The sequence below is a fragment of the Apis laboriosa genome, unplaced genomic scaffold (assembly GCF_014066325.1).
Source record: "Apis laboriosa isolate Shangri-la unplaced genomic scaffold, ASM1406632v1 scaffold16_cov148, whole genome shotgun sequence".
In the NCBI taxonomy this organism is placed as follows: Eukaryota; Metazoa; Arthropoda; class Insecta; order Hymenoptera; family Apidae; genus Apis; species Apis laboriosa.
The window spans coordinates 684,877-711,394 of NW_025222129.1; the positions used below are offsets into that span (position 1 = coordinate 684,877).

At 28.6% G+C, this 26,518-nt stretch overlaps 3 protein-coding genes across 6 annotated transcripts; 1 reads left to right on the forward strand and 2 right to left on the reverse strand.

The window, feature by feature from the left end:
* Positions 1-238: 238 nt before the first annotated feature.
* Positions 239-15,754, reverse strand: LOC122710974 (serine/threonine-protein kinase SMG1). Of its 3 annotated transcripts, none has more exons than XM_043929269.1 (16): positions 15,570-15,754; positions 13,918-14,182; positions 13,587-13,810; positions 13,221-13,473; positions 13,006-13,135; positions 11,610-12,936; positions 11,332-11,488; positions 10,728-11,256; positions 10,457-10,644; positions 6,396-10,367; positions 6,012-6,285; positions 5,635-5,897; positions 5,275-5,551; positions 3,248-5,135; positions 2,138-3,163; positions 239-2,027 (listed from the first exon to the last, which is right to left on the reverse strand). In XM_043929269.1, exons 2-16 carry the CDS (start codon positions 14,151-14,153, stop codon positions 1,843-1,845), a joined length of 10,929 nt encoding a protein of 3,642 aa, XP_043785204.1. In that variant the 5' UTR covers positions 14,154-14,182; positions 15,570-15,754; the 3' UTR covers positions 239-1,842. The 3 variants fall into 3 exon arrangements, with proteins under 3 accessions (XP_043785204.1, XP_043785205.1, XP_043785203.1); XM_043929270.1 differs by having other exon boundaries at positions 13,918-14,187; positions 15,570-15,586; XM_043929268.1 differs by lacking the exon at positions 15,570-15,754 and having other exon boundaries at positions 13,918-15,026.
* Positions 15,755-16,414: 660 nt separating this feature from the next.
* Positions 16,415-17,547, reverse strand: LOC122711148 (ATP synthase subunit d, mitochondrial-like). The gene is made up of 3 exons (XM_043929634.1): positions 17,367-17,547; positions 16,805-16,973; positions 16,415-16,723 (listed from the first exon to the last, which is right to left on the reverse strand). The coding sequence occupies exons 1-3, from the start codon at positions 17,480-17,482 to the stop codon at positions 16,484-16,486; spliced, it is 525 nt and encodes a 174-aa protein (XP_043785569.1). The 5' UTR covers positions 17,483-17,547; the 3' UTR covers positions 16,415-16,483.
* Positions 17,548-18,249: 702 nt separating this feature from the next.
* On the forward strand, positions 18,250-26,042 carry LOC122711147. Of its 2 annotated transcripts, XM_043929633.1 has the most exons (9): positions 18,671-18,809; positions 19,118-19,183; positions 19,372-20,992; positions 21,134-21,368; positions 21,448-21,557; positions 21,638-21,884; positions 21,955-22,159; positions 22,258-22,459; positions 22,555-26,042. In XM_043929633.1, exons 3-9 carry the CDS (start codon positions 19,409-19,411, stop codon positions 24,274-24,276), a joined length of 4,305 nt encoding a protein of 1,434 aa, XP_043785568.1. In that variant the 5' UTR covers positions 18,671-18,809; positions 19,118-19,183; positions 19,372-19,408; the 3' UTR covers positions 24,277-26,042. The 2 variants fall into 2 exon arrangements, with proteins under 2 accessions (XP_043785567.1, XP_043785568.1); XM_043929632.1 differs by lacking the exon at positions 19,118-19,183 and having other exon boundaries at positions 18,250-18,809.
* Positions 26,043-26,518: the final 476 nt, after the last annotated feature.

The following is a 26,518-nucleotide window of genomic DNA, read 5'->3' on the forward strand; positions in this document are numbered from 1 at the left end:
AAGAAACGTGACATAAAATGTAATATAACTTTAAAGTTTTCACTATTGTAATATAGAATTGAATTATAATATAATTTATTAAAGAAAAATTTTTCTTTATTAAAACCTATATATATATATATATTTTTATTTCACTGATATAACAATAGTTTATGATTTTAATCGAGATAGGAGAAATGAAGGTAAAAATTTTAGACAAAAATATACAATCTGTATTTTAAGATATTCAATTCGGAAATTGAAATAAAATAAATTAAAAGAGAAAATTATAGAAAATAATTTCGACAAGCATCAAACGATGATATATAATCAAAAAAAAAGACAGAATAAGAAAAAATCATTGTACATTAAATAGAGGTCTAGAATAAATGAATAGTAGACATGATTGTTTCTCAAAAGTGTAATTAAACCAAAGGGAATACATCTTTTTCATAATTTTTATACATACCATAAATTTTATTGATTATAATGTACGATTCTTTCTCTCCCTCTTTCCCTTAAGAAAAAAAAAAAAAAAGAAAAAAGGGAAAACTATAATCAAGCACCACTTTGATCACATTTTAATATGAAAAAGAATAAATTTTGTATCATATATATTTGTAATATAATTTTTTCCCGACATTCTCTTTCTTATAAACTATTGTAGATTGATGACTGATTATTATGAACATTATATTATATAATATTTGTGAAATAAACTTGCAGTAAAGAATATGATGAATTCTACCAAATATAAACATAATACAGTAAATTGTATGATTTGAACAATTATCGATTGAAATTTTGGAAAAACATGTACTCCCACTTCAGGAAAAAAAAGTACAAATGCTGGTCATGATGAGTTACATTAATACCGAGTAGCGAATACGAACACGAAAAATACGCTTTGTTTTTCATCCAGCATCTCAATAATGAATCTTTTTTACCTTATACGCGTCTCGACAGTGACATATCGTTCTTGGTCCCGCTTTAATTTTCCAAATATGTCTTTTTCTTGAATGTTATATACATTCTCTTCCAAGATTAATTTATAATCATAAAATTCAACCAATCGATACGTTTGCTAAAAGAAAAAAAAATAAGAAATAACAGATTATTAAAAAAAGAGTTTCTCATTTGAATGAATACTTGTGTGGCAGTTAACGTGTCACCATCGACGCGTTAATCATTATCGAGCTCCTCCGCATCATTGTCAAAAATTTCTCTTGTTACTTCTCATCATTTTAAAGATGCGGTAAATTCTATGTTTTTTTCAAATCTAATATCAACATTTAAACATTCAAGCAATATATGTAATTAGATTGTTGTCTCTGATTCAAAATTGTATGTTGGTTTATATTTTCTTCCTCTCAACTTTCAATATGTTAGACAAAGCATACTCTGATGCTTTGTCTATAATAATATGCGCGCATATTTCTTTTAATTCTGTTTCTTTTGTTTCTTGGCTACTGTATGTTAGTCTATTATGACCAGACAAAATTGTTTTATGAAGGAAAATACACAAAGATTACGTTGACAGAAAATGGGAAAGAAGAAACTTTGGATCAGATGGTATGCATTGTTAACAAGAGATTTTTGAGATAATCATAGAACCGGTGCCAGAATCAAAGTTCGATCGTAAATCGCGCAAAAATTTCTCAGTATGCAAGTGCGCGCTGCCGAACTTAAACGGCATCCTTACAGACATGAACTTTCTCTTTCAGGTGGCAACGAAGATGTACTTCACACCTGATCGGACAGAGAGCTGTCTCTATCGAGCATAGAGCGAGGAACGGTACGAAGTCGAGTACCGAGTCTAACGAGCATTAAACCATCGACGCGAATGCGTCAATCTTTTTTCCTTCAGACCCATGGTGTCCAACCCTCATATAAAAGGGCTAAATTATCGGTGCTCTGAGCTTCACGTATTACATATTCCACTTGTTCAGCCGTTGTATACTTTCTTGTTGGATGAGGATCACATCCTTCAAGCTTCATTCGTACACGATGCCAAACATTTAGTGCATACGCATTTCGCTCTTGAACAGCTGTAAAAAAGGAAAAAAAATATATGTATATATAAAAGAAAAAAAAAAAGAAAAAGGAATAAAAAAAAATTTAAATAATTTCATAAAATATTTAATTAAATTAAGCTTACCTTTGCCTGTAGTTGGATCTCGAATTGGTGGTATTCCTTTTCTAGGACTATAACAGACACCCTCTTGTCTCATTAATTTTCCTTTCTTCTTTATCGAACCAAGTATTAAATTTTCGGTTTCGCTTTCTCGCTCACGTTCTCTTTCTTTTTCTTTATCTATTTCTCTTTGTTTTTCAGATATTTTTGGATTTGTTTTCTTTTCATTGGCAAACTCTAATAATTCATTATATAAATTTGGTGCTACAGTCGACATATTCTCTAATTCTTCTTTAATTGATCTTCCTCTGTTTGCATCTAAACTATCGGATTCAAGTTCCTTTACAATCGCCGATATACTTTCTGTGAAAGATCGATATGAAGAAAGAAATTCTTGTAGGCCATCAATATTCTCTTGTTTTACCATAGTTCGTAATAAAATTCGAACATCTGACATTAATCTGTGATGTTCAGTTAATACACTTTGTAAATTTGATACTTGTTCTCTCAAACGTTCTTGAGCAGAAAGCAAAGCTTCTTGTTTTTCTTGTAATTTTTTTTGTACATCAAGTATTGCCTCTGAGATAAATCTTTCGGCCTGCTTCAACCAATTCATATCAACATTGCTTTCCATATGTAATAATTCGACAAGGCTCTCTTCAATTGCGGTTACAGTTATATTTAGATTTATCGTCAAAATACAACTTTCTTCCCAATGTTTAATTAGTTTGACAAAATTTGTATCATGTGTCACACTTTCCGATGTTCTAGTTCTTAAAGCTTCATAATGTAATATAGAATTACAAGTATTAATAACACTAGTCGCAAGATTATGTTGACGAGTTAATTTTTCACAAGATGAAAGGACTGCGTTATCGAATGCAGACATAACTTCTCCGAGAGCAGGATTCGCTCCAGCAGCCCATTTCAATCGTTGCACTGCGCTAGAAACCAGATTTTGTTGTTGATCTCGTGCTTCGCATACACGAGATTGTAAAGCAGAAAGTGCTGTTGCTGTTTTTCGGAGTTCTAACATGAATCCAGAACGATCTAAAAATAAAAATATATAGAATAATATAAATATTTAAAAACAAAAATACATAATTCTGATAGGAAGAATTAAAAAGAACTTACTCAAAGGATTCATTAAATTAACGTTTGATCTAATCAATAAACTGTCTTCATGTAACCAATGATGAGCTGTTAGTTGTAGCTGAAGTCTCTGCATGCTAGCTCTAGCTACTTCAACGCACTGTTGAGCGAATTTGGCACTCTGTTTTCTTCGCCAAGCACTTTCTAAAGTACTACTAAGTGCACTAGCTTGAGCAAGAACAGATCCAGAAAAGAAACCTCTTTTCAAACAAAGATCGACGACTTTTCTACATAATTCTTCTATAGAAACTTTACTTTCAGCTCCAATATCTCGCTGTTCAATTTCAGTAGTTACGCTTAAACCCATTCTTTGTAATAAAAAGCAAAGTGCAATAGCTAATGTTTGAGAGGTAACACCAAGCAACTGTCTTGACACGTAATCCGCTGTAAAAATTCTTATAGGTTTATTCAATCTTTCGTCATCATAAATATTTGCTAAACCGCCCTTGAATGCAGTTGCAATATCTCTGCACATCATAAAAAATTCTTGTATAGTGTGCAAACGTTTAACTAAAAATATATCCTCTAATACTTGACAAGCTGTTTTATTGAATATAGGTGCGGACATTTCTTTTGCTTCCCGAATCTGATCAATTTTTCTCCAAGATGGAGGTATATCCAGCGTATTCAAAGTAGCAATTAACGCGTTACCTTCCATCTGAAGCTTTTCAAACAAACCATTGAAACCCATTAAAAGCATTTGACCAGGCGTCAATGTTTCATCTTGATTCGGTTCCTGAATTTCGGCAGGTCGAGATAATAATGCTTCAAATCTTAATCTCATATTATTTACAATACTTTGTATCATTGCATGAGGACTTTCCATCTCCATAACAGTAAATCTTAAATGCATTTCCAACTGACCTAAGATTTCACTGAGAGATATACCAGATGATACAATTATTTCAGTTAATTCTCCTATCATTCTAATTACAGTTGGTTCTTCTGTTATGATCGTTTTCATTGCTTCAGGCAAAATAATTGTATGGAAATTATAATTAAGTTCTTGTAATCCTTTGTATATACAATCAGATCCTCTTAAACATTTTAATATAAGAGATATTTTAGGATCATTATTTGTTTTATGACCTTCAGGTATTAAACTGACGAGTTCAGCAATTAACGATGACATTAAACGCATTTCGTCTAAAAACCAATCTCCTTCTCTAGATGTAAGATCAACTAAACAATCTCCTGCACATTTAGCAGCACCTTCCATAATTAAATATCTTTTATTTAGAGCACAAAGTGCAGTTATGTTAACGCATTCAAGTGCCTTTTCTGCTCCTTTTTCTCGTCTCAAAAAACTTTGAATTTGTACTCTTGATTCACCATATGTTTTTTCTATTCTAGTAACTGAATCTGGTAAACCTTCTGAAACCATTCTTTCATATGCTTTTTTTAATCTTTCATTTGCTTCATTTAAAATTGCTTGCATCTGATAAGAAAATGTTATTATTTGTTGAATTTGTTGATTGTTAGGATTTTTTATTGGATCAAAGGTATTTTCAAATTGCATCATAACTTCGCGACAAGTTTCGACACTTCCAGTATTTAAAAGTTTATTAGCCCAACCATGATAAAGTACCGTACGATGTTGCGACATATTACTCAATGGATACAGACTGCAAATCGCTGAATATTGACTCAATAAATCCAAACAATTTCGAATTAAAATAGATTGTTGCGTAGCTAATTGAGTTAATTCATTTTCTGATTGTTCACATTGAAGGATCATTTGACTTTGCCCAGCATTTTGTAAGAATTCTTTAACAAGATCAAAAACTACGTGATCCTCTTGATTTGTAGAAGTCCCCAATTCTGCTAACCACTGTCCTAATTGTGGACCACGTACAGAAGAAAGTGCCATCTAAAATTATGATATAATAATAGATAATAATAATAATAATTATAATAATAATAATAATAATAATAATAATAATAATAATAATAATAATAATAATAATAGAAGTTAGAAAAAATAAGAGAACAACTAATCGTAAGCTTACATTATGCATATTAATCTGTTTTTCACAATCTTCGATCTTTTCTTTTAATCCACTTTTTGCTTTTTCATGAGCATCACGAGCTCTTTTAAAAGAATTATAACGCTTTATTACGGAGTATAATGGATGATTACGTCCCATTGCTTGTGCTTCCTTTACTAAAGCAAGTTGTTGATGACGATCTTGTAATAAATCTTGACACTGACGTGTAATATCTATTGCTTCTACCCAGCAATTTAATTGGTGGCATAATAATGGAAAAATCTTTACCAATTCATCTCTAGTATCAAAGAATTGATTAATATAATTATATATCAATTGTAAAAATATAAAAATAAAATTTGTTTATTTATGAATACCAACCTGTTTGCTAACCATTCAGCACGCATTTCTGCTGTTCGAACGGCAAACATTGCTCGTGTCAATTCCTGTTCCAATTGTTTCCTTCCAATTCCTGTACATCGTGCTCTAGCTTGGCAAGCTCCATAACTTGCAATACTATTATCTGCGCCAGCTCGCCAATCAACTAGAGGATCATATATAAACGCTTCTAACAAAGTTAATAAGGTTTCTCGTCCTCGGCGCATTACTCGAAGCGTATGTTCGCAAGCTAAACGAAATATACCCTAAAACGTATATTTTAATTATATAATAACTTACTTGTTTATAGTACTCATTTATAATTATCATATTATTCATACATATATCACTGATTTATAATAAAGTAATGATTATCATACCTCGACTCCGGTTACTCCTAAAGCTGTTTTGATATTTGGAGTCATTCTAAATGGCACTTTTTCTGGCACGCGTAATGTTTTACCTTTCTCAAAACAAACATTATAATCAATATGAACAACTTCGCCTGTATTTAAATCAACTAACACATTATCTAAATGTCTATCACCAAGACCAATAATATAACCAATAATCGACATTACAGCTACTGAATAAGAATAATTTTTGGTTGCTTGCCACCAACTTCCAGCATTTATACTATTACACCAAATTTCTCTACAATGATAAATAAAAAATATTGTTAATAATTTTTCTATATAAAAAAAAAAAAAAATTAGAAAATGGGAAGATAAGAATTAAGTATAAGGAAAGAAAACAGAACTAACTTTGCCAATAAATCTTTAGGTGTTTCAGCCATTAAATCAGCTAAAACTTGTTTCAAAACTTGAACTGGCCATTCTTTTCTATTTTCTAAAGCGATTCCCCGTTCTTTTAAAAGCGGAGTTAATTTATTATAGAATAATTCAGATGGTCTTAATACGGCCGAACTACCAGTTTTATTGAGCATTGCACTCTCTCTTTGTTGCCATCTCTTGTATAGAACGAATAAGGGCGTCACACCATCCACCCATTGTATTAAACCTGATCGTGGACCTAATGGTATAACCGAATAATGACGCGCCCTATATACTTTTTTTGAATCTCCTTTTTTTAACATCATAGTATTGCATATATTTAAGAATTGCATGATTCTTTCATCCAAATGAAGATCTTCTAGACCTTTAAACAAATATGTATAAACATGTCCATCAGAACCATGAAACATAAGTTTCTTCGGTTTTGTCTTAGTTGGCAATATTTGAACATTATTATCTACAGATTCTATGGTAACAATTTTATTATCATTTGCAGCAACACCTGGCATAGCAATACATGTATTTCGTAAATTGGATAACACGGGACTGATATCGTTCATTGAGAGAGAATATGCAGCCCGCCTATGGACACGTTGAGCTAATTTTCCTTCCAGTTGTTTCAAACATATACTCGCAATCTGTGGTTTCGCAGGATTCTTAGGATTATTTAATTTACTGATAGCTTCTTCTATTGATGGACCAAATTTTTCCTGAAAACTTTTTTCATGCGGTGTTTCTGCTGGGACAGAAGTCATAGCCGAAAGATTCTCTAATATAAAAACTATTGGTTTCAATATAATTCGGTGTTTTTCCGCAATTAATTTATCTTTTTCTTCAACATTTAACCAAGCATTATCTTGTACTTTTTGTACTTCCATTTCTAATTGCTCAAATCGCTTAGAAATTTCAGTATGATGTTGACATAGCGTTGCTAACCATAACTCATCCCATAACAATGTAATTCGACGCAATTCTCTAACGAGTATTTTTACTTGTTCAATAGAATCTTGAATTCTGTTTGATAAACAATCTACTAATTGTGAGAAACAACAATCCATAAATTTTTCTTGTTCATCTTGATAAGTTATAGTAGAACTTTCAGTGCCTACGTCTTCTTCTTCTTCGATAAAATCTAAATCGTTTTGGGATGAATCAGTTTCCGTTTTTTCATAAAGAACTTTATCGCAATTTTTCTTTTGACCAGAAACTGCTCCAACCACCGCTGGAAAGGTGATCAAATGTGGCGAATTCTCCGCAACTCTGCATAATAATTCAGATACTCGGGTCCGTACGTAAGATTCAGGATGACTAAGTCTTGAAAATAATTGCGGTATTATTTCTTTCCATGGAGCAGTAGGAGTCGAAGAAAGTCCAGACTCTAAAACATTTTGTAATTCAAGAGCGTGTTTTACAACTAATCGTAGTAATCTAAGCGTAGCTGTGATAGTAGCACAATCGTTGGCTTCTTTAATTGCGGCAAGTTGCAAATATTTGAAATACGCGTTTGCAGAAAGCTCATAATATGAGTAAATTCTCTTCTGTGCTTGTCTCCAGATATCGACCAGCATTGCAAGACGATCAATACTAACACGACTTAATATTGGTACGCTACGTAATTGATTCTCTATCATATCTGAAGTATTAACATCATTAGTAGTATCTGTTATTTCACTTTCGTCTTCAGGAATTGTTTTACTTTGAGACAAAATCGAAAAGATAGTATTCAAATCGGATTCACTCGTATCAAATGGTAATAATTCTCGTATGGTCGCTCTATCCGCATCAGTTAATTGACCTGAATTCGAATTATCCACAATTTTTCTACCCCATTTATAACACCAACTTGCGAAACTACACCATGCAAGCGGTAAATCTGGACATTGATTTACACCAAGTTGTGTCAATCTACCGATTATCATATCCGAAATTGGTATTGAACTCGTGGTCGGTCCAAATAGCTTATTCATCAAACCATCATTATGAGTAGCTTCAAATTCAAGTAATTGTTCCAATTGACCATTTTCGACATTACCAACTTCTTGTTGTATCCACTTACCAAGAGTTAAAAGAAGAATTGTACCATTCTCACGTAAATCATCCGATTGTTCTCCATCAACAATAGTTCGAGATATTCCAAGTGCAGTTGCACTACATACTTTCAATGCTTTATTGACTCGTTCCATATCGTATAATAATTTTGAAAATTCACGAAATGCACGTATATTATTTTTTGACCACTTTACATGCATTACATTCTTCAGAATATCATCGGTTATTTGATCAAAATCAGAATTAATATAATTTCGTTCGATTCCTTCAAATTGGCAAAGTTCTCGTTCAGATCTTAAATAATTGAGAAGTTCTCGTTTTGCCAGCTCAAAGTTACCTTCCTTTCTCGCAATTCGAACGATATGTAGTCGTAAATCAGCTACTTCATTATTATCTAACCGCATTTCAAGACTATTATTCTTTTTTGTTCTGCCGAAGTAATTTGACCACCATAAAATTCGTGTCAATATGTTTGAATCCATATGATCAAGTTTTTCACTTTTATACAAATCGAATACATTTTCTTCTTTGCCAGACAACATATTTTTTAATCCATCTGCCGAAAATCGTATTAATACGGATTCATTTAAATATTCCGAAGGAACATTTCTTAGACCTTCCTCCATAGTTTTAGCTGCTACTCTTCGACATCGTTCAATTTCTTCTTCAAAATAATCTTTATAATCGTTCATATAAATTCTAAGTGCAATATTGGTTAATGTATTTCCACATTCGACTAGCGTTTTAGCACAACTCCGATTTCCTGCTTTACCAATTCTGTCATCCAGTAAATTCCAATCAGTTAAATCATCTAGACATATACTTTCACTATTCTCGAACTTTTTCAAACATTTCGTTTGTCGAGAAGTATTGTTTTCTATTATTAACTGTTTCTTAAGAATGGCGTTTTTATCTCGTCCAAGAATTTCAGCTTCTTGCAGTTTCCAAGCCTCTAATTGAGACCAATCACTAACAGCTTCATAACAATGGGATAATCGTTGCATACAAAAACCAAGTACTTGATTATCCCCTTCAGATTTAAAACATTTATTTTTTCCGTCAGAAACTTCCTCATTTCCGCTAGTGCCATCAGCACCATTAGTGCTAATTCCATCAGTCAAATCTTCTCCTTCTTCTTCATGATCTATATCTCTTCCAGATCGACTGTTTACAATACGTATATGTTCCTCAATAATTAATTTGTATGCTTCAGCAGCAGATTCATAGCGATTTGCAGCTTCTTCCATAGCAGCTTTTAACCAAGGAAATTTTCTTTCTTTTTCTTTGGTGTAAACATAAAGACCTTGTAATGCTTCTGCTTCTCCCAACATTACCATAGCTTGTGCCGTACAGAGCGTTGCTCTTTCAAATTCGATACCTTGTATATTATCGCTATTACTTAAATCTTCTAATAATCTTTGACTATTCCTTAAAGCGCTACTAGCTAATCCAGAATGTAATGATACTACACATAATGCCAATCGAATACGATTCAACCATTCTTTGCAAGTTGATTTATTTGTATGAAAAAAAGTTCTAACTGGTTTTGATAATGGTAACAATGCAATCGCACAACCTTCTGCAGCATTATGTATTACTCTTTCAAGATGTTCAAGAAATTCAATAAATAATCGCACACGAGTATGTTCGCTTAATAAATGATCTAAACTTCGTTTTTCTTTCTTTGTTGCCTCAAAACTGTATGATATCTCACGTGCTAAAGTTTTTAAAGCACTTTCGATCGATGTAAACGTTTCTTGTGGTTTTCCTAATGGAGTACGAAGTTTATTTGTCACACAATGTTGAGCTGCTTCGAAACCAGCCCAAAAATATAGAAAGGATCGATTTGCAAGTGCTAAACGATACATTTTTTTGGTAGTATCGTTTTCAGATCTATAAAAAAAAATAAAATAATTATATGATTTTCTAATTATCATAATTAAAATAAATAATCCAATGATAATTTTACTATTTTTACTTACACAATCGGCCAGCATAAAGTAAATATTTCTGATAATTCCGATGCATCCAAATATTGTTCTTGCAATAGAAAAGCCATATAAGTCTTAAAATGTTGTGCTTGCATTTCACCAGTATTGGTTCCTCGCATATGTAATCTTTGAGCAAGAATTAAAGACTCAGTCGAATAACTTTTAAATCCCTGATATTTCTGTGAGAAACAAAATGTTCACATGGAAAAAAGTATTTAAATTAATTATCTTTTTAATTTTAAAATAAATCTTTTAAATTTACCTTCGTTTCCGATAATAAGCACTCTTTGTTGAATTTTGGTATCACAATATTTAGAGGCACCTGTGTTAATAATGAGCCATACTTATCTCGTACTATTTCATCTCGTGAAGTTAAATGTAATATCACTAAGTCCACGACAGACACATACATTTCTTCTTTCCAAGTGACATTCTTTGCATTTAATAAAATTTCAAAGAGATCACAAACGGCAATAGAAATATCTCGGTCAAGAGTAGCTCCACAAGAAATAAGGCTTGCAAGAACATTCTCATATTCTTTTGTTTTACTCAAAATACCGATATAATTTTCTGCTTGTACACAAATTTCTTGCATCCATGTTGATAGAAGTAATAAAGTTTGTTCTGGTGTGTATTCATTATAACTTTTTGCTATTAAGTTTAAAATTATAGATAGATGACCGCTAGTAGGTGATGTTGTTGGTACATCCAATGCTCCTGGAAACATATCTATTGGACGACAAGCTGTAGTTCCAGTTATTAAACTTGAACTCGGCACAAAATGATTATATCTGAAATAAAAAAAAAATGATACAATCAAAACAACTAATCTAATATCTTGGACATTATTTTTTCTTATCTCTTACCTAGAACAATGCGCGTATAACAAATATAAAATACTATATTGTAAAAATGGACTAGTTGATGATAAATTGCTGTCATAAGGTTTTAATTTAACTGCCAATAGCTCCAAAATGCTCGGTTTTAATGCCCACATACCAATGATTGAATTGCTCGCGTTTGCTACGAGAAATATGATTATAAAATTATATATATATATATATATATCGAATTCAGCTTGCTTTCATTTAAATAATTATTATACTTTTCATAATATATATATTCGTTTTTATATATTTATTACCTATGTCAGAAAGAGCTCTTAGCAGAAAAATAACTACAATTTCTGCATCATTCTTTTTATATTTAATATTATCAAGCAATGGATTATCTGTTACTAAACATTCGATATCTGTTAAAATAAGTTTATAAGCAATTTCTAAATCCGACAATATATAGCGATATGATTCTTGTAATAATGGAATATTTTTTAGACTAAGAAGACTATGATACACTCCAAGACTGGCATTTTGAATAGAAATCGAATCACGAAATCTCAATTTGAGTAATGCAGAATCTTTTCCAAGCAATTTGTGTACTAAATCGAGAGGTAAATTTGCGGAGACTTCTTTTATTATCTTGGAAATAGTATTTAACATAGAAATTATTGTATCATCCCAAAAAATATTAATTCTTTTTAATTGAAGATCAATAAATTTGTAAAGTAATTCATGATTTTTTGTTATACGACTCTGAAGATGACTTAGTAATAAAAATGCACATTCATTTGCAACAACTATCAATTCTTCCTTCTCCTCTGTTAAATCTGGATCTTTCTTTACTTTTAATTCCATCCATCGAATAATATTTAACAATGATTCTGTTTCTTTCAATGAAGTTTCTTTTTCAATATTCTGTTTTAAATTTTTTAATTCATTTTTATTTAAATTCAAAGATTTAAACATATTAATAACATCCTCTTCAATTATTTCTGACTTAGAATTTTTTATAGGAATGACACCTCTCAAATTTTTAATGCATTTTAATAATTCATCAACACTTTCAGATGTAAAAGTAAAATTCGAAATCCAGATTTCATTATCATCATCTAATTCGATCGCTTTGACGACTGTTTTTAACATTTTTGACAAACAATCAGATAAAAATGACCACTGTACATTTGGCGTAAGATTAGGATTCAAATGCTCGGATATACTTTTCGTAACTGTATTAAACACCGAAATTAAGGATGTAATGCGCCGAATACATTCTTTGGGTGTCGGAGATGCTTCATCGCCAGGGGAATTTTTTCCAGATTCTGGTAAGGGTAGTTCTTCATCATAGCTTTCCATGTCTTCCAAGAATTGTCCCAATAAGGTCAAAGTAAATTGTAAATCTGCTATCCAGAAAGTTCGTAATCTTTGCAAACTACGACTGGCATAAGTTGCAATTGTTTTTTGCTGAGTTGAATCGATATGCCAACCAACTAATATATCAACTGTATCACGAAAATGGTTTGAAAACGTTTCAGGATAAGATTCCATTATTAATAATATTGCATCCACTGTTGCTACAAATAAGTCTGATCGATTAACATTTTCTAGCGTCGATTGCAATTGTGACATCATTAGCTAAAAATATATTTTATTTTAAATAATTAATAATAAGATTTAAAAGAGACAAAAAAAAAATTTAAATACCACTGAAAATTCTTTCAGCCTTGGCGCCTCTGCATCTAACTTAAAAGCTTCAATAAATGATTTAATTAAAAGGCACTTTATATCATCTTTCCGTTCCAATGAATATTTATTAAAGACCCAATCCATATATCTATAAATATAATAATCACAAAATTTTATTTACAATGAAAAGATCTATTTTGTGAACATAAAATATTATTAAACTATTTATTTACCGTTTGAAATCTTGCTCAGTTGCATATCCAATACGTCCTAAACATTTTGCAACTTGATATTTTGCTTCTGGTCCAGGACCAGTATGTAATATATCTAATAGGCTCTCACAGATAACATCCAAATTTCGTCTTATGTATCTTTGATTTTCCAGTGCTATTATACCTTCTTGTGCTTGTTTACATAACACCATAAAATGATCATAATCATCTTCTCTACACAATCTTCTTAAAAGTTTAGAAATTCTAGAATCTTCTATAATATAATAAATTCATTTGTTATATTTAAATTTATTAAATATATTTTTATAGTTTATATTTAAATTCAATGAATAATTCAATAATTATTTAAAAAATAGAAATTTATACCATTTATTCTTTTGTCGTCATAATATTTTCCTTGTACATTTTCTTGATTTTTCAACGATTCTTGAAATTTTGATCTAGTTGTAGGGTAATAGCTAGTTTCTGTATTAGAATCACGTTCAATAGGTGTCTTTTTAAAGGCTCTACCCCGTAAAGCACCTCTGGCACGATCTCCAGAGCTACCTCCTCGAGCCATTCGAAATTCATTGCGTGGAACACCTCCAATTCTGTAATGATGCAAATATTTATTAAAATCATAAAATATATTAATAATAAGAATTATATTAGAAATATAATTAAATAGAAGAAATATATTAATAATAAATTAATTTACCTTGGCTTAAATCTGGAGAAACTATGATCAGATGAATAGTTGTTTGTACTTCTTGGACAAATGACCAAAGTGCCTCTTGGAGCATTAAAATCATTTGAATTATATCCACTCAAAACACTGACATCTCCTTTCTCCAATACATTAGCTCGATTATTACCAACAGATTCTTCCTGTATCTCCGAACACTTAGATCCACGTAGCTTTGTGCTAATATTAGAGTTCCCACAGCTATTCATTACATTACTCTGCAGATGATCTGCATGACCTATACTTTGCATTAATAATATACCAATCACGGATAATAATTTTTTATATCAATAAATAATAAAAATCGTAAGATCATAAGTATATATATAGTTGAATATGATTTATCAGAATTCAGCAACTTTCACATATTCTTAAGGTTATATTATTTGAACCTACATCTTTGGTGTACAAAGTTCAATGGTCATAAAATAAACGAAAAGTAATAATGGAAAAATAAGATAAATCATACAATACAATTAAAAATGTATTATAAAGTTTGTCAAGTAAAAGCGACGTTCAAGTTATTTACGTATAAAAGATACGATAATTTATAGAATAATTAAGTATCGCAATATCTACTTTATCGTATCGTTTTCTTTTAAATATTTCTCCTTTAGAAAATAATATCGAAATTGCATGGAACACACTTTGATTTCTCGTGAAAAATATTTCGTACTAATAATCGAAAAGAAATATCGAAAGGTGAAATAGTATCGTAACCGATTCTCCACGCGTTCGATCTATAGGTACACACCGTATCGACAACAACCGATTAATAGAATTTGTATAAAAATTTATGGATTAATAAAAATTAAAATATATTATAATCTTAATTCTGTATTATTATATAGAAATAGAAAGTTCTTTGGAATTTTCCAAAAATCATACGGAAATCTGTTTAAATTAACTTATTTAGGTGGATACACAAGAACCAACCACGAAATTGAAATGAATTAAATACTATTTATGAGTGGTATCTTCCACATTGTTCATTGACATGCTTTCTGTAAACATCAAGTACCATTCTTGACATGTCTTTTTTATTTTAAAATTTTTGTTGAAATAATATACAAAGAAAAAATAATTATATAAATTAATAAAATAAAAATTAAAAATATAAAAAAATAATTAAATTAATTATTAAATATATAAATTTTAAATGATAATGAATTTTTTAATGAAATAAATAAACAATGCACTTATAAAAAAATTATTTAAAACAATTTTATATTTATGTTACATTTTTACGTAAATGAAATTAAGTTTAATGAAAAGATAAAGCAATTAAATAAAAATTGAATCAATATAATAAAATATCATTGAAATAATATCCTGATCAATCCTGATACCCAATTGACCTAGATCGATCAATACGATCAAAAAATTATAAAAAAATAATAAATGATATTATAGATAAACAAATACACCTTATAAAATTTATAAAAAATAAATTTATAGTTATACGCAATTATACATAATCACTATTTTTGACACATAATCGTATCAATTGGAAGCCACACTACCTTTCTATAATTTAAAACTATATATTTATTGTATTATTTTACAATAGTTTCAATTTATATATCATTTAGCAGTTAAAAATATTTTATTAAATGTTTTATTACCTTTTTCGTTTTATAACTTGTTTTGTTAGGTTACTATTTAATCTTAAACGAAAACGTGTCAGTAATTTTAATTGATTTTCTCACTAAATTTTATATATTTGAGGATGAGCCTTTATAGAATTCGCTTCTTCGTTTTCAATGCGTATTCTTATTACGAATATGTATATTTTTACATATATGTATATGAATATGTATATAATATATATAGTATAATATTATATATATATTATATATAGTATATTATAGTATTATAAGTATATAAATTATTCGTATATAAGATATATTATTTTCGTAAAAAATTATTTAAGAAGATATAAAGATATTCGTATATCATAACAAAAATTTTTAATTTCTTGATCTCAATAATTTTATATTGTATTTTATTATAATTTTATATTTCTATTATAAGTTTTTTTTATATTGTATTTAATATATCATGTAATTTATATTGTATATTTTAAATAGTAATTTGCAAAATATTTTGTAACTATGATAATATAATTTCTTTTATATATTATATTTGCGAGTTTCAAAAATGGAAATTTTGGATGGCACAAAATAAAAAAAATTTCGAAAGAAAAAAACAAAAAACTAAATAAAAAAATATTAAATTAAAATTAATACATAAAAATATTGCAATATCATATTAAATTATAAAATAATATCATATTAAAAAATATGTTACTTCAATAATTTATTGTTTAATAAATTTTCATTAATTTGCTTATAGAAAATCTTTAATTAATAGTTGTATTTTGGAAAAGTTTATACTTCAATATATTTAATATCTTATGATTTATAATTTCATTAAATTTTTCTACTAATGGTTTAGTACATTAATAGTATAATAGCTCAATGATAAAATTTAATGAATATTACAATAAAACTATAATACATTTCAAAATTCAATTGAATTAATGATTATCTTTATCTTTTGGATCATTTTTTTCATCAAATTTCTCTTGACTATCTTCTGTATGAGGCCAAGTTGTAGATTCTCTATCAGGTCTTAAGGATTCTTCTGGGTTTATATCAGAAAAATCTTCCATTGTCATTTCTGAAAATGGTATCATATTTTTTATCTGATCCAAACTTTGCTGTAATTCTGCAATTTGACTATTTACTTGTTGAGTGAAACTTTGTATTTTATTAGCCTGTAATATATTGAATAATATTAACTTAATTAATAATATTAATTTTAAGATAAATATAAAAGAAAAGTAAATACAAATTACAATTTCTTTTTGTTCATTATCAATTGCTTCTGTATATTTATCTGTTGGATATGGTACTGATATTGCTTCATATTCTTTATAAAACTTATCAACTAAACCAGGAGTGACAATAGTTTTTTTATAATATGTCCAATCAATTTTTGGTAAATCTTCTGGATAAGTCATCATACTGTAAAACAAATTTTTTCTTTGAATCATATATTTTTTTATATAATTTTTATTATATTTTATAAATATGATAATTTGTTTATATTAATGTACAAAATTTGTTAACAACAGATTTTTTTCTTATTTTTGTGTTATTTTTTTTTAATAACCTACTATCACGACATATTATTATCTTGAAATTATATTTAAAGAAGGTTATGATCATTTAACTATAAAAAATAAATAAAAAAAAAAAAAGAAAGAAAAAGAAAAAACTACGATTTCATTAATATTCATAAAAAAGAAATAATATATTTTAGAAATCATCTAGTCATTCTAATATATATTTTAAATTATAGAATTTAATATGTATACATGAAAATATTATATAACTATGCAATCGACTTTAACTAACCGTTGTAAATATCTATCAGATTTAGATTTAAAAGCTGTCAAAGCAGCTTTCTCAGAACTTGGAATTCGTTCAGTTATAGCAGACCAATTTATTGCTTTAAGTGCTTTTCGTGACATTTCTTTGTCAAAATTCTTTTGCTTAACGTAACACAATTTCTGACACAACTTCTGAACAATCACGGACCACGAATATGTACTTTTCTAGTAATATCGATTAGTTGAATTTCTGTGATCAAAACGAGATATCGAATATATATATTCGATATAAATATTCGATTTAAATATATTGATATAATCGATACTTATTCATTATAAATTGAAGCATTTAAATATTTATACATAAAAATAATATAAATAATTGAATATAATTATTTATTTAAATATATAAAAAAAGAAAACTATGTATATTTCTAAAAAATCTGTTTTATATATTGAATCAATGAAAAATTATTTATTATTTATTCATAAATAATTATATGTATTTATATATTAATGTCAATTAATCTTACGATACAATATTAATTTGATATATATATAAATTTTTATAGAATATATAATAACTTTTTATACAATATATACAAATTACTTTTAAATTTTCGGTTAATTGTAAAGTTTATTTAAAAATTTTAATTTAAAAATATAAAATTAATAGTAGAAAATTTTATTAGTTTATTGTAAAATTAAGAAAAAAATCATAAATAATAAAAAAATCGAATAGATTCATTAAGCGCGTAGCTAATATAATTTATATTATATATAGTATATTAATATTAATATATAAGATGTAAATTTATTTATATTACTTATTATAATATATACTATATATAAATTTACACATATTCATGTTCAAGAATATAATCATTGTCATGCGTACTTACATACGTGCATTCATCATGAAGTACAATCATACATATAGCATAGTAAATCTGTAGTGATGAAGCGCAGACGAAAGGATCGATAAAAGAGGAAGATCGTGGTCACGGGGTACATGGGGTATAGAAAAGGAAAATAGAATAGGAAAGGCATAGAAAGAGTGAAATAGACATTTGGTGAGTGTAAGTATATGCGAGATTGGGAATAAAGTGGGCGGAGAGGGTGGAGTGGGCGGCAATGGTCAGGCGGTAAGCATAAAGAGGATAGGATAATATCGGTGCGCGACCTCCGCGGTAGCTTCAAGTTCGCCGCTTTAATACCGGCAGATCTATGATGTAGTTATGCCGAAGAAAAGTACTAGACATGTGAGAAACTCGGGATTAACAAGAAGTTCTCATCATAAAAGCAGTAATCTTGGAACGACATCAGAATCGAAAACGAAACACTTTCTAAGCGTTCGCATTGGTCTTACCAACGGTAAACGTTGGCTTTCTCTCAAAAAACGCTTAGGTCTGTCAACGGATGAAGATGTTGCAGTTTATTTGTTGGATCTTGCCGAATCTGTTTCCAGGTAAGATTGTGTTGAATACTTATGATACATTAAACATACATTTTTTTCTTAATTTTAATTTTAAAGTATTTAAATTGACGTTAATATTCTGTTCGCGCTATAAAAATTGTTTTAATCGATACTTAAACATTCATATCACTCGAAAGCGAGACTTCCCCTCTATTATGTCCAAACTTTCCCTCGAATCGCCATCTTGTGGGGTTGATATTAAAAGGGTGAAAGTAATCGATAATTTTTTATTCGTTAAAAATATAATCATTAATTGTATCGATTTCACTGATTTTTTATTGATTTTGATTTCCTTTGAGAACACGGATCGACCTGTACAGAAGAAATGTCTATTTTATTTAACTCCAAATACAAAATACGTGCAGGTAAATCAATTTTTCTTTAATATTTATAAAAATGCTAGTAATTGTTGACCGTTTTATATTTTAAGTTTGATTCCCCTTTTTTTTATTTTTAGAGACTAATTATCTATACTATTAATGTAATATTTTTTTATACCTATATTTCATAGTATTTATTTGTTTTCACTTAATTACACATTTTTGTTTGCTAGACACAACACTAAATGCAATGGAGAAGAGAGAAAGGAAATGGCTGAGGATGAAAAGAACAAAACAGAAATATTGCAAACTGAAGATTTGATAGAAGATACAAAGGAATTTGTTCGTCGGAGTTTAAGAAAACAAAGTACTAGTACAGTTTTAGAATCTGAGGCACTTTCTATTGATTCAACACAAACCAAATTGTCCAATGATATTGAAGTGCATATTCAGCGTAGCTCAAGATCTAAACATCATAAAAATAAAACAAAACATCATAAAGATAAACGGAAAAGAAGAAAACATTTTAAAATTGAAAATATTATTTCACCACTTGAATCTGTTAAAAGATCTTCAAGTGATATAACATCAGCAGATGAAGATCAAATTTCCTTTAAAAAAAATAACTCTAAATCAGACAATGGAATAGATATTGAATCAAATTTAAAAAGTAATCTTCATATTACTACAAAAACAGAATGTTATGACAAAGAAAATATTATGACAAAGACTGAAAATTTAGATAACATAGAATATGTAGAAAATGTAAATATTAACAAAAATGTACTTTATCATAATATTGAAGATGTCGATATGAAAGAAATTACAATGGTTAGTGACAGCAATGAACAATCACAATCTAAATTAGCAACATCATCAATTACTAAAAATATTAATAGAATTGTGATAGAACAAGTTTCAAATGCAAAAGATACAGTATCTATCATAAATTCTCATGTCCAGTCTGATGAGACAAAAGATGATGAGAATAATTTAGATGATATGCAATGTGTTAATATAAATTCCAATTGTTCACAAATTAACATAAATACAAATCAAGAAATAGAGGATCGAAAATTAAAAAAGAAACGAAAAGGAAAATATGATATTGAAGAAGATGATGAAAATATAAAAGAAGATTCATGTGAAGATTTTATAGATGATTCTGTATATAAACATAGAAAAAAAAGGCACAAACATACTAATGAACATAAAAATCGTAAACATCACGATGTACGAAAAGCACCGCAAGATGGAATAATTATGCAAGAAGATAAGAATATTTGTTCTATAATAGATGATAGAACTTCAATTACAATTGGAAAACTTCAAAGTGAAAATGTTGAAAACCAAATGTCTGAGCCTCAAAGATTAGCTATTAAAATAAAACTCTGTCAAGAATGTAATAATCGTCATTTACAAGATGCTTGTCCTTTAATAACACCTCAGTATGCTATTTCAGATTCTATATCATATGAAGATTGGTTAAATAAATATAAAGAAAATACTGAAGTTGTAAAAGCCATAAAATCAGATGATCCTATGTCTGAAGGATATGGAAAAATAACAGAAGATAATGAATCAGATGATGAATCTTTATTGATTGAACAATCTAAAACAAAAATAAAAACTCAAAAAGAGGAAAAACAATTAACTATAGATTTGGATCGACCATTATATGCTAGAGATTCTTTACCTGAATGTTTTGAACTAAAAATAACTAATTCAGAGCATGGACTTGGAATATATGCAAAAAGTTCTGTTCCAATGCATGTTAAACTAGGTCCTCTGATTGGACAACCAGTTAGAGAGATGGATATTCCTGATGACTTTTCCATGAGACATATTTGGGAGGTAAAATCAATGCAATATCTATCTTTGTATATATAAATATACATACAAAATCATATATATTTTTGTATATTAAATTTATTGATTACAACTATTACTTTTAAAAAATTTCTATAACGAAATAATATATTTCTTTTCTTTTAGATAGATAATAATGGTAAAACTTTGTATGTAAGTACTACTAATCCACTAAAAAGTAATTGGATTCGTTATATTAGACCTGCTGAAACAAAAGAGGAAAGAAGTGTAGCTGTAATAACAAAACAAGGAGAATTGCATCTTGTCACTACTCAAAATATCATATCAGGAATGGAATTAACTTATTGGGCAGATTCTCAATCTTCTGCATGGACACGAAAGAATAAAGTAGACAAAACAAGTATAGTATCATTCCTTTGAATTATGAATTAAATAAAAGTAAATGTCATTTCTTTAATTTTTTTTTTTGTTTTATTTAGATTGTGGAGGATGTAATTTAAATTTTGCACATCCAATATACTATCGATTACATTGTTGTATTTTTCATGATACTAATTATAGTTTAACTATAAGAAAATATCATTGTAAGGTAAATAATATTTGAATTATATTTTATTTTTTTGCATTTTTTAACTCAAATATATATATGCATTTATTTCATATTTCTAGGTATGTGGAGCTGCTGTCCTGGGTAAGGATAATATTATGAAACATGCAGCAGAATTACATGCGGGTCGAGGTGCATATCAATGTCAATATTGTAAAAAATTCTTTTTACGTTTAAATTATTTGGAAATGCATCGTACTTATGGATGTGCACAAAATCCACAACGTTCAAGACCATTATGTGATTTTTGTGGACGTAAATTTTGCCAACCACAAAAATTAAAAGTGCACATTAAACGAATGCATAGTGGTAAATATTTGTATAACATAATATATAAATTTATCTCTAAAGTTTACTTGCAATTTAAATGAATGTTTAGATATGTCTGAAGTGCTCCGGGAGTTTCAATGTAAATTATGTTTGAAACTTTTGGGATCTCGTGCTGCTCTTCAACGTCACATGAAAGAAGTTCATCATAAAGATGTAGTTGGTGCTGCAACCTGTGATCGATGTGGAAAAATATTTCAAAATAAAAGTAATCTCAAAATACATATGTTAACACATAGCGGAGTAAAACCATTTAAGTAAGATTGCAATATTTGTTTATGTAATATTATATATTTCATTAGCAAATTTGGTAAAAGCGTTTATTTTTTTTTCTTTTTTTTTTTTTGAATTGCAGATGCAAAGAAAATGGTTGTAAAGCAGCTTTTACTACTAAACAATGTTTACAATTTCATTACAAAAAGGTACATGGTCTTACAGAAGAAATGATGCCAAAAATTGAACGCTCTGTTGCTTATACTTTTGATGCATATAGTGGTGGACTTGTTGAAGATGTTGGTCGTGGAAAAAGTCCTCGACCAAGTAGAAAAACCTTTCAGGTTCGTTCTTTAACAAAATTTATTTTATTTTATAAATATTAATAAAAGTAAATCATTTCGAAACACGGTATTCGCTATGTAATTTATAATTTCAGCAAGAAAACGATTATAAAATATTTATAGATGATGGCAATTCCAAAAACGACTTAAGGATTGAAACGGAAAATATTTCTGCACATTCGACCATAATCGAGTTTAGTACAAGTCCCACAAATAAGTATAAAATGGAACATAATTCACGAATCTCAAATTCGTCATTTTTGATGGGTGCATCAACATCAAAAAGTACAGAAACAGATGTATATGGTATATCCAGATTACAAAGTAAAGGAAGTAAAAAATGGCTTGGAGAATTTAATCCTCCAATTACTTCAGATATACTATCTAATACGATTCCTCATTTGTCAACAAGTGTTGTTACAGAAAATACTTATGAATTTGAAGATACTAGAAAGGAAATTGGTGATAAAGTATCATCATCAACAAATAGAACACAAGATATTATGGAAAATACTAAATTAGGACTTAGCGTTTATAGAAGAACTGAAAGTGCAAATGCTAGTTTATTAGTAGAAGCTGCTCTTGATGCTGCTGAACGGGATATAGGAGCAGTAACTAGTCCAATATTGGAGGATAATGATCGCGATACAAATCTTTATTCAATATCCAATCAATTACAATCTCCATTGCCTCAGAGATCACCAAATCATTTAGATTCTTATATACAGCAACAAGAAGAACTGATATCTCCTGCACCGACACCAGATAATAGAAATACACCACCTACACATTTACATGTCGATTATCAAATACATCGGCCTGTTGATTACATCAGTACACCAAGAACACATAATATCGATCAATATTTGCATCACGAAGAAATACCGCGAGTTTCTTCACCAAATAATTATATACATATTCAACAAGAAACTTTAGTATCACCTTCAGCAACACCAAATCCTCGATATCAAGATGTGCATCATCATCATCATCATCATCATCATCACCATCATCATCAAATATCAGATAATTTATCTAGTGATGAAGGTGATTCAGTTGTGCAAAATCTTAGTCTTTCGGTAAAAGAAAAGACAATGCAATTAGATCTTTCAACATCATATAAATATGATCCTCTTGAACAAGAATTCGCTAGAGAAAGAGCTAATTTCGAACCTCTTGTTCTTAATGGAGAACTTCAAGGATTGGATATGTCTGCTAGAGGATTTCATCATAATTTTGGTGTACAGATACAAAATGCGCGATATCATCATCATTTGTATGAAATTGAAAGACAAAGTGTTGATCTTAGTAGGACTGGAAGTTATTCGATATCACCAACTCCTCTTTCAGTAACTTCCCAAGTATCGTCTGGTTCTTCGGTGACAGTAGTTCCTCCACCACCGCCTCCAGCACCACCACCACCACCACCACCCCCGCCGCCTCCTCCACCTCCCCCACCTCCAGCTCCCCCTCCCCCACCACCACCTCCACCTCCACCTCCTCCACCTCCTCCACCTTATCCTCATAGTGATGTTTTAAGAGTTGTAAGTTTAGATCTTACTCCTGGTGGACGTCATACTGTTGATCTTACTCTTTCAAGACCGCATCATTTGCACGGATCCAGTGCTCGTGTAATAACAAGTCCTCAACCTACAGGCTCTGGCAATGCACATATCGTACCTGACGCGATTGATGGACGAATTTTATCTTCTCCTCCACCGCCTTCTTTATCAGGATATAATCCAAATTATCCTGTAAGTCCTGCTCCATATCACCCACCAAGATCAGGATATCATCATTACTCCGGTTATTACTAACTAATATATATTTTTATCTTTTCTTTATATTTTAATATAGATACCCACCGAGTAATTTTTAAAAAATAATTTTTACTATAAAAATATTTCAATCATAAATAATCAAAGATCATAATATTACTTGTCATTAATGTCAATATTTTGACATAATGTTACAAAATTCTTTATTTCTTCATTTTCTGTATTTAAAAATATATGAACTAAGACCACGACTTAGACGAAGTAAAATTCTTTTATATAAAGAATAAATGCAAGCCATTTTAGTCGATTTGGTCTTCCTTGCACATATATGATAATCGAAAGTCAACATAGATGCAGTAAATTTATAGAATTTTACCTTTGAAATTAAAGTACAACTTTGAAACAGAGAAGCGCACAAATATAATGAAACCAGTTACGTTAGATCAACTAGTTTTTGAGTGGTTTAAAGCACATGATCGGATTAGTTAACCGGTCAAACGTGATTGTATTGTAAAGAGTGACATGTATCTATTATTTTTGGAGCGAACTTTATTTTTTTAAACTATTTACGAACAAAATTGTAGAAATTCTTTCTGCATTTAGAAGTATAATGCATGATTAGAAAAAAAAAATTAGTTTCTCAGTTACACAATTCTTAAATCATATATTTATATATATTGTTCTTTTATATAATCAAAATTTTACGTTAATTGATAGTAAATTTTTTCAAAGCAATTGTTACTTCATATGAAATGTTACTTAACTTTTAGCATATATTCTTCTACTTCTTGTTTATCGATGAAAAAGTATTTGTAAGATTAACGGTAGTTGTTATAAATTTTTGCAACAGTATTTTTCGGACGATTAATCAACGACGTCAACATTGCTTCGTTTGTCGTCGTTGTTATTTTCAAACTTAGATTCATAGTCAGTTTATCGTACATGAAGTCAAAGAAATAATAATTAAATAAATGAGAGAATAAAGAGCTGCGATATTATTAATGCATGAAAAATTTTTACTCTTGAAAAATATTGTGAATTGTAATTTCGATCATTACGATGGTTCACAATCTGCGAAATAAATCAATCGATGCCTAACGATAGTTATAAGTCTATTTATATGGTGATATTGACACTTAAACGTTTATTTTTATTCTAGTCACTCTCATATTACATTCGAAATAATATTAGTTATCATATATTAGACATTATAAATGTCTATACTACATCAAAAATTGCAACGATTATTTAATTTGCATAAACAAAATTTTTCAATTTCGAAATGTTGTTAAAATATAAGCATATATATATATATATATATATATATATATTAATTAAGATTAGTAATGATAACAACCGAACTTATTTAAAAAATATATAACAAAATATACATAGTTTACAGCTTTTTTCAATCTTTTTTGCTAATTATTTGCTAGTAAGTACCAAAGAATGAAAAATTGTGCAACCTTTGTGCCAAATAGATAAGATATTTATCGTATATGTACAGTTTTAATATAAGCGCACCGATTATTTTGTATTATATAAAAATATTCGTAGAATTAACAATAGATATATAAATATATATAATTTTATGTATGCATGTATGATGTATGCAAGCATATATAATTGAAAGTATGTATGCATATAATTGAATGTGTGTATGTTGCACGTCCTTCTTAAATAATGCAATTATAAATTTTTAATTTTTGAAGTAAATTTCGATTAATTGTTTACCTTCTTAATAATATCGGTTTAATTTATTTTTTACATTATATATTATATATTATTATATATTATATATTAGATTTTTGCAATTTAGAGCTTCCTGTTATATTTTAATTAATAATTATACATTTTATAATTTATTACTTATAATTTTTTTCATTTCAAATAATAGCAGAAATAATCAAGAAAATTATTTCTTTCTTAGTATTTATGTATTCATATATAATATTACTAGCTACAATTACATAAAACAACAATGTTCATAAGTACAAATATAACATGAATACATACATTTGTATTGGATTTCTTAATATGGTAAAAGAATTAATGGAATAAATGATAAAAATAATAAAAATAAATAAAAACAATTATAAAAGTTATATTTTTTTATTATAACTATTGTCAACTAAAGATTACAGAAAGAAAAAATTATAATATTATTTATTAATATATTATATATAATATATTATATTATATTAATATATTATATATTATATTATATTATAATATTAACCTCATTGATCATCGTATTCTCATTTAAATTGACGCACATCTT